This window comes from Bufo bufo, chromosome 1 (assembly GCF_905171765.1).
Source record: "Bufo bufo chromosome 1, aBufBuf1.1, whole genome shotgun sequence".
Classification (NCBI taxonomy): Eukaryota; Metazoa; Chordata; class Amphibia; order Anura; family Bufonidae; genus Bufo; species Bufo bufo.
In genome coordinates, this window is record NC_053389.1 from 354,799,185 (window position 1) to 354,813,908 (window position 14,724).

A 14,724-nucleotide genomic window follows, 5' to 3' on the forward strand; every position below is an offset into this window, starting at 1 on the left:
CAGTTTATAGTCTTTTGTCACCATAATCCAATGCATGTAGTTCAGGAAAAGGTAGAGCAACAGGTAGTATAAAGAATAAATAGGCGGAGTCAACAATAGATGATTTCTAATCCTATCTATTAATATTATTTATTAACATTAACTTCAAATATTAATCATTAATATTTTCTTTTACAACTGTCTAGTCCTGAAGCTTTTGGAAGAGGCCGCAAAATTTGTCAATAGGAGCAACTGCTTTTAGACCCTCACTATCAAAGCAAAATGGGGGAATATTTTCCTCCTTCCAAGAGGGAGGCCAAATTATGTTATTACCAAGAAATACTGTGTTCACAGCTTTTGGCTAGCACACACCTGTCACCAGTGTGTCTGAAAGGGAGGTTTCTCTCTGCCCCCCACAGTCATCCACCTCCTACCACCACATGCAGCAAAAGCTGCAGCAGTAGTACCAGCAGCCAGTTCAGTCTCCTCAACATGATGAAACAGTTTTTTCACACGCTGCACCAGGCAGAGGCAAATTAGCAGTCCTTCCAACTCAACGCCATGGTCCAGGCCTACCTAGACCCTTGTGTGTGTTTTTAAACATGCTGTTTGTTAACACTGTTAATAATTTACCCGTAGCTATGTATGTCTGTCACTCTGACATGATTTACTATTGCTGTCATTTCAGTCAAGAGCTTGGGAGGTGAGAGGGAAAAAGCAAAAAATTCATAAAAAATTAACAAAAAAGTGCTAACATATTTTCCTAAACATTCCTAAGTCCACAGGTCCTAGGGGACTAGATGGTGTTATATACCAATTTTCGGTGCAATTGTAGCCAATTTAGTTCAGATGGAATCAATCCGGGTTCCCACTTAACTTTTTGAAAAATTTGGCAAACTGTAAACGAATAGATTCTCAAAAGGCCAAAACTGCGGCTCGGATGCGGACCAAAACAATGGCCGTGTGCATAATGCCAAATTCAAATTGAGAAAAAGCGACTTTTTCCTAATTTTCTGTAATTTGGGATTTTTGTTTTATAAATATACAGTGGGTAAAATTTATTGACCTAAATTTATCACTAACATAAAATGCAATGTGTCCCATGAAAACAAATTCAGAATGGCTTGGATAAGTAAAAGCATTCGAAAGTTATTTCCACATAAAGTGACACAGGCCTGGGCAGGTAGGTAAAATCTGTCTGTGTCTTGAAAGAGTTAATCAGATGTTTGTCATTGTTGTATCTTATTTAACTGAAGATTAATTAGTCAATGTGTAATAGAAATAAATAGTAATGACTAAGAGCTATACACTGCCTGTGCACAAAGGGCAGCTGGTGCTTCCTCTTTCCCTCCCTCTTTCCCTCCCTCTTTCCCTCCCTCCCCTGTGCTCAGTACTGAAAACCAAAGGCCGAAGCAGTGCTCTTCAGTTTTCTCAGCATTCTCATTGCAAAATCCCAGATATGTTGATGGAAGTAGAAGAGGTAAGATGTCAGCATGAGAGATTTTACTGGGATGGCTTCTGCATACAGAATTTAGGGGGGTTTAGTGATCAAGTCCTGTAGTTATAGACCGGCCATATAGCTGAGCTTTCCGTATGCAAGGATATAGTATGGTTATGTACCTTGATGATTGCAGTAACAACTTGAAGGTCGATGTAAATGCATAAAATAACGCACATAAAAAAACTACATAAACTATAGCTAGTGTATAGATAATTGTCTATTTTCTTTGAGTGGCTGCATTTAATTCTAGTAGTATCTCAGACAATTCAGTATGTCTGTAGATATTACAGTCATGAAGTAGAGATTTTCTGAGAAATTCTGCATATCTGCTTTGTATTGTTAATAAATGTTCATTACTGTTTCTGTTGCAATGCCCTATTTATAGCCTTTAGTTCTGTGAATGAATGCAATTGCTAATTCCTTAATCCCTTTATTATTTTGCCTTACTTTGCAAGTGCAATTATTTTTAGCACTTCCTGAAACACAAGAGTTGGGTTGGGTACTGTTTTCTGATATACACCCTGTCCTAATTCAAGTTTGGGAGGCACCTTGTTGGAGATCTCAATTCTATTATATTGAGACAGACAGCAGAGCACTTCCTGAACAAGACATAAAGAAGTGGTTAAAGGGGTTGTCTCATCATGGACAATGAGGGCATATCGCTAGGATATGCTCGCATTGTCTTATAGGGATGGGACACGCACCTACAGTATATCGAGAACGGAGCCCTGCAAGTGAAGGAGGGCATACTGCGCATGCACGGCCACCCTCCATTCATTTTCAATGGGGCTGGTGAAAGTAGCCGAACACTGGCTCGGCTATTTCCATTGGCCCCATAGAAATGAAAGGGAGCGGGGGCCGACTTGATGGTGGCCGGACTGGAGTCCTCCAGCCACCACCTTGCGGGGCTCTGTCCTCAATATAGGTGTGGGTCCCAGCGGTGGGACTCGCACCTATAAAACAATGGGGGAATATCTTAGCGATATGCCCCCATTGTCGATAATGTTAAAACCCCTTTAACAGCACTATATTGCCCCTTCTTTGAAATTAGCGCCAAAAAGATGCAATATCAAAGTGAAGTCCCCTCTTTCAGTTCCACACCCTATTCCATAGAACTCAATGAATGGTATCCAGTCTGGTTTGTCAAACAGTTCATGGCAGGTCAACTCCTAGGCTATACCCAGTTCTAAATGAGAGTTAGTTATGCACGATTAAATATGAATAACTTTATACTGTTTAACTTTGTCTTTACATGTTTGGAACAAAAACTGTATTAAAGCGAAAACATCAGGATACGTGAAGTTATTAAACCTTAGAAGTAATTTAAAGAACATAAAATACAGAAGAAAAATAACAACCATTAATAAAACTTTTACATTCCTTGATAATTGCCACTCCCACTGTAGAAAAAATTATTATATCTTCATTCGGCATGCTAAATTCATCAATGAAGTGATTGAGTCAAAATTTACATATAAATACATACAGTACATTCACTTAAGGCTTGTTTAATCACACATATAAAGGACGTAAAAACCTGAATGCTGCCCATAGCTCACTTCCAGCATTGACAAAATATGCTTGGTGCTGGGGGACTGGGATCATCCATGCAGGATTTGGAGTCACTTAGTACATATACATCAGGATTTTCTTCCACCTTATTTAGTACGGTATCTAATAAGCCTATCATCTGAGTAAGGCGATGGTAAATGCAGCCACTCACAAAGTGCACAGTATCCTTTCTAAGAAATAAAATTATGTGACACATTTGAAAAGGTACCTGTAGAGTGCCCATAAAATGTATCCACATCCTTGTACTTTTTCATGTTTTATTGTGTAACCATATGAAATCAAATTGGACGTAAAGGGGTTATCCCATGATTAATATAAAAAATTCTAATCAGACATCATATAGTATATGACAGTCCCTAACAAAGCTAGAACCAGGCCTCTACCTCACATGGATCCAGAGATTCCTCCATTCATTGCTTAAATTGCTATGCTAGCTTTATTTCAAATTGACAGCTCACGGGGCATGTCCTTTCTGCTGCAGTTTAGGGGGACACTCCTTTTCTCAGGGGTATGTCCTGTCTGCTGCACCTCTCTCCCTGTAACTGAACATCTTCTAAGGCCCCTTTCAGACGAGAGAGTGTCTCACTGCGGACTCGTAGTGCAGCACCCATCCTGACCTTCCAGCACTGCCGGGGTCGCATAGCATTATGTTGATTTATGATGCTATGTAACCCTTGGAGGTCTGAAATGTACTGGATAACACTGACATAATGCTGTCAATGTCCTCTAATACATTCCAGAACTGTAAGGGTTACATAGCATTATAAATCAATATAATGCTATGTGACACCGTCAGTGCTGGAAGTTCAGGCCGGCTGCTCTACTACGAGTCCGCAGCGAGACACTCGCTCATCTGAGAGGGGCCTAATGGTAGGTAGGGCTGGTGACAATTAAAAGATGAACATGAGCATGTGCATCCACATCAGTAATGTTACTGAGGTGGAAGGAGAAATAAGAAAAGAAACCAAAAAACACACATTAAGTGGCAGTATACAGATATATTTTATTGAATAACTCAGTGGTTCAGTTCCCAGAATCAACATTTATAACCTATCACCTAGAGAAGTAAATAAATGTCTGATCACTGGGGGTCCCATCACTGCCGATCCATTCTTTCTCCATGTGACTGACAAAGAGAAGCCGAGTATAGTTCTGGATTAGCTCTATCATACCCACAGTTAAATGTGGGAGTATGCGTGCTTGCCCCTGCTTCATTCAAGCTTCTCCTCACTGCTGGAGGCGCAGAAAGGAGGAAAGAGAGACACAGGACCTCCAGCAGTGGAACATCAGGCTCGGACTGGCCCACAGGGGTACAGGGGACTCCCCGGTGGGCCCCTAGTCTCCCACCCCCTGCACAAGTGGCACATAACACAGTAGACTTACTGCACTACATACATATACTCAATGTACAGCACCTCAACCAGCCTATGTTCATGTAAAAACTTGTTAGATTATTTATTATATTTGAATGTATCCGTACGATGGGCCCCCAAAAAATTTTTTACTGGTGGGCCCTAGGTACCCCAGTCCGACACAGCATGTCATCTGTCATGTGTATTGGTTATAAATGCTGGCTCTGAGAATTCCTCTTTAAGGTTCTGTTGACATCTGATCCCTCTTTCAGAAGTACACATTGGAAAGCATTCTTGATATGACAGTGACATACAGTATGTCCAGTGTCGGACTGAAGTCTCTTGGGCCCACCAGAGGAAATGGGTCTGAAGGCCCAACCTCTGTGTATATAGGACCTTAAGGGCCCTGTTTCATTATTGTCAGAGCTTGGGCCCACTGGAGGATCCTCTGGTACTCGGGGGGCCAGTCCGACCCTGCATATGTCACTGTACAGGTAAACAGTGGCATACATAACCACTGGGTTTCCATGTTAAAAAAAGCATGCTTCGCAGTATACTCTTTTGCAGGATGCCTCTGTATACAAAACCACAGTTTTTAAAGTTTTATATACAGTTAACCCCTCAGTGACCAGTATGTTTTGTGCCGTACTGACCAAGCGATTTTTTTCATTGTCACCTTCTAAGAGTTATAATTTTTATTTTTCTGTCTTTGTAGCCGTACAGAGGCTTGTTCTTTGCAGAACAAGTTGTAGCTTTCAATGGCACCATGCTGGGCTACACATAACCTACTGATTAACGTTTATTAACTATTTTTTGCGAGGGGATAGGAAAAAACAGCAATACTGCTACAGAATTTTTAGGTTATGAATTTTTCAGTGTTCATTTTTTGTCATAAACATGATAACTGTATTCTCTGGCTCAGTATGATTACGGCAATGCCAAATACATACAGTTTTTTTTTTTTTTATGTTTTACTACGGTTGTGCAATCATTTTTGGGTACATAACACTTTTTGATCGCTTTTTTATTCTTTTTTTTTTGCTGGCAACATTTGTATTTTTTTATTTTTTTATTTTTTTACAGAGTTCACCAAACGTAGTACAACAAGGGAACTATTATAGGCAATCTTTTGATCGCTTCTAAAATACATTGCATATACTGTGCTATACTGACATTGACCAGCAGGTTGCACAAGAGAGGTGCAGCCTGCTGGGAAATACTGGAGGCAGGCCTGAGGCCTACACTAGGTCCTGACCTACCTTCACGGCAGCGCTTAGACTGGGCTACCGTGAAAAGGCAGTGCCCCAGCCTAGGCCCCTTAGTGCCCGCCACAGTAAGGCTTATGGCTGAACTTAGGCCCTTATCACAGTGTGAAGATAGCCGAAATCTTAAAGGGGTACTCCGGTTTTAATTTTTTATATTTATTTGTTTATATAATAGGAAATCATACAATTTTCTATTATAAATATATTTAAAATTCTGCATACGCACCTTTCTTATCAGGCAGTTGACCTCTATATGCAGAAGAATGGTATAACCCAGGGATGAGCAAACTCGGCCCTCCACCTGTTTTAAAACTACAAATCCCATCATGCCCTGCTGTAGGCTGATAGCTGTAGGCAGACTGGGAATGATGGGATTTGTAGTTTTACAACAGCTGGAGAGCCAAGTTTGCCCATCCCTGGTATAGCCCATGTATCAGTCCTATATAATGCATTCATGGCCAAACTGAAACATAGCATCCGTTGACATTCAGTAAGCAGTGTTACATGACATACATTCATATGCTGGGTTATCAAAGAACACATTCATTGGATAAGTAAACAGGACTAGTGGTGGAATCATAATTTTTATTGTGGTTATTACAGTAACTACATCATTGTGTGCCTGTCTGTTATTTGTAAAATGGCTGACTGTTTCTAAGTGATTTTCTCATGTTGTTAATAAAGTTTAGTGTAAAAAAACAAAACAAAGCACACACAGAGATCTGCTTCTACACTGACAGACATGAGGTGCTGCTGCAGAAATACTGTACACTGAATATAGTGTATATGTTCTGTTCTTCAGTACACTACTAGAAGGCTTGCACAGTAAAATATAAATTTTCACAGATGACACTAGACTGTGTAAAGTAATTAACAATGAAGAGGACAGTATACTACTACAGAGGGATCTGGATAGATTAGAGGTTTGGGCAGATAAGTGGCAGATGAGGTTTAACACTGACAAATGTAAGGTTATGCACATGGGAAGGAATAATGCAAGTCACCCATACATACTAAATGGTAAAACACTCGGTAACACTGACATGGGGTAGGAATCTTAATAAACAGCAAACTAAGCAGTAAAAACCAGTGTCAGGCAGCTGCTGCCAAGGCCAATAAGATAATGGGTTGCATCAAAAGGGGCATAGATGCCCGTGATGAGAACATAGTCCTACCACTTTACAAATCACTAGTCAGACCACACATGGAGTACTGTGTACAGTTCTGGGCTCCTGTGAACAAGGCAGACATACAGTACAGACCAAAAGTTTGGACACACCTTCTCATTCAAAGAGTTTTCTTTATTTTCATGACTATGAAAATTGTAGATTCACACTGAAGGCATCAAAACTATGAATTAACACATGTGGCATTATATACATAACAAACAAGTGTGAAACAACTGAAAATATGTCATATTCTAGGTTCTTCAAAGTAGCCACCTTTTGCTTTGATTACTGCTTTGCACACTCTTGGCATTCTCTTGATGAGCTTCAAGAGGTAGTCCCCTGAAATGGTTTTCACTTCACAGGTGTGACCTGTCAGGTTTAATAAGTGGGATTTCTTGCCTTATAAATGGGGTTGGGACCATCAGTGGCGTTGAGGAGAAATCAGGTGGATACACAGCTGATAGTCCTACTGAATAGACTGTTAGAATTTGTATTATGGCAAGAAAAAAGCAGCTAAGTAAAGAAAAACGAGTGGCCATCATTACTTTAAGAAACGAAGGTCATTCAGTCAGCCGAAAAATTGGGAAAACTTTGAAAGTAAGGGTTATTTGACCATGAAGGAGAGTGATGGGGTGCAGCACCAGATGACCTGGCCTCCACAGTCACCGGACCTGAACCCAATCGAGATGGTTTGGGGTGAGCTGGACCGCAGAGTGAAGGCAAAAGGGCCAACAAGTGCTAAGCATCTCTGGGAACTCCTTCAAGACTGTTGGAAGACCATTTCAGTGGACTACCTCTTGAAGCTCATCAAGAGAATGCCAAGAGTGTGCAAAGCAGTAATCAAAGAAAAAGGTGGCTACTTTGAAGAACCTAGAATATGACATATTTTCAGTTGTTTCACACTTGTTTGTTATGTATATAATTCCACATGTGTTAATTCATAGTTTTGATGCCTTCATAGTCATGAAAATAAAGAAAACTCTTTGAATGAGAAGGTGTGTCCAAACTTTTGGTCTGTACTGTAGCAGAGCTGGAGACGGTACAGAGGAGGGCAACTAAAGTAATAACTGGAATGGGGCAACTACAGTACCCTGAAAGATTATCAAAATTAGGGTTATTCACTTTAGAAAAAAGACGACTGAGGGGAGATCTAATTGCTATGTATAAATATATCAGGGGACAGTACAGAGATCTATCCCATCATCTATTTATCCCCAGGACTGTAACTGTAACGAGGGGACATCCTCTGTGTCTGGAGGAAAGAAGGTTTGTACACAAATATAGAAGAGGATTCTTTACGGTAAGAGCAGTGAGACTATGGAACTCTCTGCCTGAGGAGGTGGTGATGGTGAGTACAATAAAGGAATTCAAGAGGGGCCTGGATGTATTTCTGGAGCGTAATAATATTACAGGCTATAGCTCCTAGAGAGGGGTTGTTGATCCAGGGAGTTATCTGATTGCCTGAATGGAGTTGGGAAGGAATTTTTTTCCCCTTAAGTGGGGAAAATTGGCTTCTATCTCACGATAACAGGCCGAACTGGATGGACAAATGTCTTTTTTCGGCCTTATGTACTATATTACTATGTTACTAAAGCCAGGTCACATGATGCTTTTGAGGGTCACATGACGGAATCCATTTTTAGTCCTACCTAGCTCTTCTACAGATGCATTTTACAGGACTAAAATGGGCTGTACCATTTTTTTTTTCTTTAAGGAGAGGCAAATGCACGGATATAACAAAGGTCTGCAATTTAAAATTTTAAATAGATGTATATTAGAAAATTGTTCAACATCCTATTAGTTAAGTAAAGAAATGTAATAATTAAAACCGGAATACCTCTTTAAGAAAAGATAGGTATAGATATTATAGAGCAGTGGTGGCGAACCTATGGCACGGGTGCCAGAGGCGGCACTCAGAGCCTTCTCTGTGGGCACCCGTGCCCTGGAAAAAGTCTATGGTGTACCAATATGCCTTAGACTTTTCCTGCCATTCATCAGTGCAGGGCACGTTTTGAACAGCACAGGCAGCGCATTGAATGTATGCAGGCTGTTATAGCTAAATGATTAAAGGGATTCTGTCACCAGGTTTGGGGCTATAGAGATACGGACATGCACGGCTAGATCGCCGCTAGCATGTCCGCAATATATGTGTCCTATAGGACTGTGTGGTTTTAATTTCTTTAAAAAAGGATTTTATAGATATGTAAATGAGTGTTGAATGTGTCCAAGGGGCTGTACTAACCTTCCTTGTGCCCAGCCGTGCCCAGCCACGCCCGTCTGTGAAGGAGCCCAGCACCGCCTATGTCTCCTCCTTTCATCAACGATAGATAGCCGTAATCTCGCGATGCGCGAGCTCGTGCATGCGCAGTTCTTTCCCTGAGGCTGATGCCAGCACAGGGAAGGAACACTATACCGGCACTGCGCATCGCGAGATTACGGCTATCTATCGTTGATGAAAGGAGGAGACATAGGCGGTGCTGGGCTCCTTCACAGACGGGCGTGGCTGGGCACAAGGAAGGTTAGTACAGCCCCTTGGACACATTCAACACTCATTTACATATCTATAAAATCCTTTTTTAAAGAAATTAAAACCACACAGCCCTATAGGACACATATATTGCGGATATGCTAGCGGCGATCTAGCCGTGCATGTCCGTATCTCTATAGCCCCAAACCTGGTGACAGAATCCCTTTAAGTACATGGAAGATATACTATATTGGCATTCAGGTTAAATTGCCGTGTTGGCACTTTGCAATAAATAAGTGGGTTTTGGGTTGCAGTTTGGGCACTCGGTCTCTAAAAGGTTCACCATCACTGTTATAGAGGATCTATCGGCTCTCCTCACATGTCTTTTTTAGTAAGTAATTCTATTCCCCTATAAAATCACAATGTTTGATCAACTTTTATTAGAACTCTGCCTTGTTTCTGTTATTCTTCCAAAAAAATTGAATAAACTGACAACTGGACGTTAATGAGTACTGACAGTTCCAGACTGTGTAGAGTCACCGATTTGACAAGGGGAATGGTAATACCCTGCTGATACATCCTCTTGGGCAAATATTAGTTTCTTGTTCATTTGCTTTCTTAATGCAAAGAAACGCTGTTCTTTAAATACCATGCACTAAACGTTTCCTACTATTGTGCTTAATTTTGGGGGGAAACAGGAATGAAAAATTAAAAGAAAAGAAAAAAACAGGGATTCCACAATAGGATTTGTGTTTTTTTCTCCACTGTTTACCATACAATAAAAAATAACTTTATTCTACAGGTCAGTATAACTACCAAGCATATACTGTATTATTACATTTTACTACCCTTTGCACTATAAAATTTTATTAGAAAAAAATAAATTGCTGCATTCCAAGCAACATAGTAATTTTATTTTTTATCTTGCCATAATCATGTAAGGACTTGTGTTGTGCATGATAGGATGCAGTTTATAGTGGTTGTGGTAGAGGGGAATTGAAAAAAAATATCAAACCTGCCATTTTTTTGTGCCATGCACAAAGTAGTATAGATAGCAAGTTATGGATCCTTATGATTGCAGCAAATATATACTTTTTAATGGCCAACTATTCTTTAAAAAATGTTTAATGAAAAAAGAGTTTTATGTGTTTATTTTTGGTGTGGGAATGCTATGTTTTATATAGCAACCTATTAGGCTACACCTCTGGCATGGCCTAAAGGGCAGATATTAACCACCTCAGCCCCCCTAGCTTAAACACCCTTAGGCCCCTTTCACACGGGCGTTGCGGAAAATGTGCGGGTGCGTTGCGGGAAAACCCGCGATTTTTCTGCGCGAGTGCAAAACATTGTAATGCGTTTTGCACTCGCGTGAGTAAAATCACGCATGTTTGGTACCCAGACCCGAACTTCTTCACAGAAGTTCGGCCTTGGGTTAGGTGTTGTGTAGATGTTATTATTTTCCCTTATAACATGGTTATAAGGGAAAATAATTGCATTCTGAAATCAGAATGCTTAGTAGGTGATCAATTGAGGGTTAAAAAAAAATAAAAAAATTAACTCACCTTCTCCTCTTGTTCGCGTAGTTCCCGGTCTCTTATTTACTTCTTTAATGATGAGCTGTGGGCTAAAGGACCTTTAGTGACGTCAGATCACATGCTCCAATCACATGGTACATCACCGTGGTGATGGAGCATGTGATCTGACGTCACCACAGGTCCTAGCCGATATTTTAATCTTTTAGGAAGTAAAGAAGAGACCGGGAACTACGCGAACAAGAGGAGAAGGTGAGTTAATTTTTTTATTTTTTTTTAACCCTCAATTGATCACCTACTAAGCATTCTGTATTCAGAATGCTATTATTTTCCCTTATAACCATGTTATAAGGGAAAATAATACAGTGAATAGACTGTCACCTAGCAACCATGCGTGAAAATCGCACCGCAACCGCACATGCTTGCGGATGCTTGCGATTTTCACGCAACCCCATTCACTTCTATGGGGCAGAATATAGAGCATGCTGCGATTTTCACGCAACACATAAGTGATGCGTGAAAATTACCGCTCATCTGAACAGCCCCATAGAAATAAATGGGTCGGTATTCAGTGCGGGTGCAATGCGTTCACCTCACGCATCGCATCCACGCGGAATACTCGCCCGTGTGAAAGGGGCCTTAATGACCAGGCCACTTTTTACACTTCTGCACTACACTACTTTCACCGTTTATTGCTCGGTCATGCAACTTACCACCCAAATGAATTTTACCTCCTTTTCTTCTCACTAATAGAGCTTTAATTTGGTGGTATTTCATTGCTGCTGACATTTTTACTTTTTTTGTTATTAATCAAAATTTAACAAAATTTTTGCAAAAAAATGACATTTTTCACTTTCAGTTGTAAAATTAAAAAAAAAAAAACGACATCCATATATAAATTTTTCTCTAAATTTATTGTTCTACATGTCTTTGATTAAAAAAAAATGTTTGGGTAAAAAAAAAAGCTTTGGCTAAAAGTTATAGCGTTTACAAACTATGGTACAAAAATGTGAATTTCCGCTTTTTGAAGCAGCTCTGACTTTCTGAGCACCTGTCATGTTTCCTGAGGTTCTACAATGGCCAGACAGTACAAACACCCCACAAATGACCCCATTTCGGAAAGTAGACACCCTAAGGTATTCGCTGATGGGCATAATGAGTTCATAGAACTTTTTATTTTTTGTCACAAGTTAGCGGAAAATGATGATTTTTTTAAATTAATTTTTTCCTTACAAAGTCTCATATTCCACTAACTTGTGACAAAAAATAAAAACTTCCATGAACTCACTATGCCCATCACGAAATACCTTGGGGTGTCTTCTTTCTAAAATGGGGTCACTTGTGGGGTAGTTAAACTGCCCTGGCATTCTAGGGGCCTAAAATGTGTGGTAAGTAGTTTGAAATCAAAATGTGTAAAAAATCCCAAATACTCTTTGGAATGTGGGCCCCTTTGCCCACCTAGGCTGCAAAAAAGTGTCACACATCTGGTATCGCCGTACTCAGGAGAAGTTGGGCAATGTGTTTTGGGGTGTCATTTTACATATACCCATGCTGGGTGAGAGAAATATCTCGGCAAAAGACAACTTTTCCCATTTTTTTATATACAAAGTTGGCATTTGACCAAGAAATTTATCTCACCCAGCATGGGTATATGTAAAATGACACCCCAAAACACATTCCCCAACTTCTCCTGAGTACGGCGATACCAGATGTGTGACACTTTTTTTGCAGCCTAGATGCGCAAAGGAGCCCAAATTCCTTTTAGGAGGGCATTTTTAGACATTTGGATCCTAGACTTCTTCTCACGCTTTAGGGTCCCTAAAATGCCTAACTTGGGACAAAAATTTCAATCTTTCATGGACTCAATATGCCCCTCAGCGAATACCTTGGGGTGTCTTCTTTCCAAAATGGGGTCATTTGTGGGGTGTTTGCACTGCCCTGGCATTTGAGGGTCTCCGCAATCATTACATGTATGGCCAGCATTAGGAGTTTCTGCTATTCTCCTTATATTGAGCATACGGGTAATGAGATTTTTTTTTTTCGTTCAGCCTCTGGGCTGAAAGAAAAAATGAACGGCACAGATTTCTTCATTCGCATCGATCAATGTGGATGAAAAAATCTCTGCCAAAAAAAAAAAAGGAGGGGAAAGGCGTCTGCCAGGACATAGGAGCTCCGCCCAACATCCATACCCACTTAGCCCGTATGCCCTGGCAAACCAGATTTCTCCATTCACATCAATCGATGTGAATGAATAAATCATTGCCGGGATTTTATTTTATTTTTTTTATATACAAAGTGTTTGCCAAAGTATATGAACACCGCCGCCTCCTCAGCTCATATGCCTCGGCAAACATATCTTTTACTCCAGAGGAGAAATCTCGTCTTGCAGCACCGCATACACCGACTTTTGTGTAATCTGACAGCAGCGCAATGCTTCTGTCAGAATGCACATCAGTGCTGCAGCTAGTCAATCGGTTGGTCCACCTGGAAGGTAAAAAAAACAAAACAAAAAAGAAAAAACCAGGCCGCAACGCAATAAATTTAACTTTAGAATAAAATTTGAACGGAACATATAAACTTTATTTAACTTTTTGAACAGAACGTTAACTTTTTTGCTTACCGGTGTTTTTTTTTTTTTTTTTTACCTTTATAGGACAAACCTCTCCTTCCCCATGGGACAATGTGCAAAGCGCAAATCGCCCAAAGATGTGGCGAAGTACATTATGCACTTTATCCCAGGTGAAAAGAGAGGTTTGCAGCAGCTGTGAGAGAAAGGGCCCTAATAGCCCTGTGTGCCTGTCCTATGCTAAGTGTACCTGTGTGTGGTACTTCCGGAAACCCTCCCTTAAGCATAGGGCAGGGTGGTCAGGGCAGTCAGGACAGAAATAGCAGGTGTCACGCCTTATTCCACTCCTGCTTTTTCGGGGTGACGGTTGGGTTGAGGTACCAGCAATGACATTGGGGAAATCTCGCTCGTGTAGACGGCTCACTACACTGGTGGTTGGGGCCACGGAACCTCCTGGATACAGGAGGTTCGCGATGATCTCTTCCTGAAATTTGAGGAAGGATCCTGTTCTCCCAGCCTTACTGTAGAGAACAAAACTATTGTACATCGCCAATTGAATCAAATATACAGACACCTTCTTATACCAGCGTCTAGTGCGTTGGGAAACTAAATAGGGAGCCAACATCTGGTCATTGAAGTCCACCCCTCCCATGAGCGCATTATAGTCGTGGACTGAGAGGGGCTTTTCAATGACACTGGTTGCCCGTTCAATTTGTATTGTCGTGTCTGCGTGAATGGAGGAGAGCATGCTTGTCTCTCCATTTCACCGCGAGCAGTTCTTCGTTACACAAGGCAGCCCTCTCCCCCCTTGCAAGACGGGTGGTAACGAGCCGTTGGGGGAAGCCCCGGCGACTAGGTCGCACGGTGCCACAGCAGCCAATCTGTTCTAGGAACAAATGCCTGAAGAGGGGCACACTTGTGTAAAAATTGTCCACATAAAGATGGTACCCCTTGCCAAATAAGGGTGACACCAAGTCCCAGACTGTCTTCCCACTGCTCCCCAGGTAGTCAGGGCAACCGACCGGCTCCAGGGTCTGATCTTTTCCCTCATAGATCCGAAATTTGTGGGTATAGCCTGTGGCCCTTTCACAGAGCTTATACAATTTGACCCCATACCGGGCGCGCTTGCTTGGGATGTATTGTTTGAAGCCAAGGCGCCCGGTAAAATGTATAAGGGACTCGTCTACGCAGATGTTTTTTTCTCAGGGGTATACAAATCTGCAAATTTGTTGTTGAAGTGGTCTATGAGGGGCCGAATTTTGTGGAGCCGGTCAAAAGCTGGGTGGCCTCTGGGACGGGAGGTGGTGTTGTCGCTAAAGTG

The 14,724-nt window shown here is 41.2% G+C and overlaps 1 protein-coding gene across 1 annotated transcript in view; it reads left to right on the plus strand.

Annotated features, from left to right (window-relative positions):
- The first annotated feature begins 1,356 nt into the window (after window positions 1-1,356).
- The window catches only part of MAT2B (methionine adenosyltransferase 2B), a 115,558-nt gene continuing 102,190 nt past the window's right edge, over window positions 1,357-14,724 (plus strand). The window contains exon 1 of the mRNA XM_040404896.1: window positions 1,357-1,459. Within this exon, the coding sequence (XP_040260830.1) occupies window positions 1,439-1,459 (21 nt within the window). The 5' untranslated portion in view covers window positions 1,357-1,438. The remainder of the gene's footprint in view (window positions 1,460-14,724) is intronic.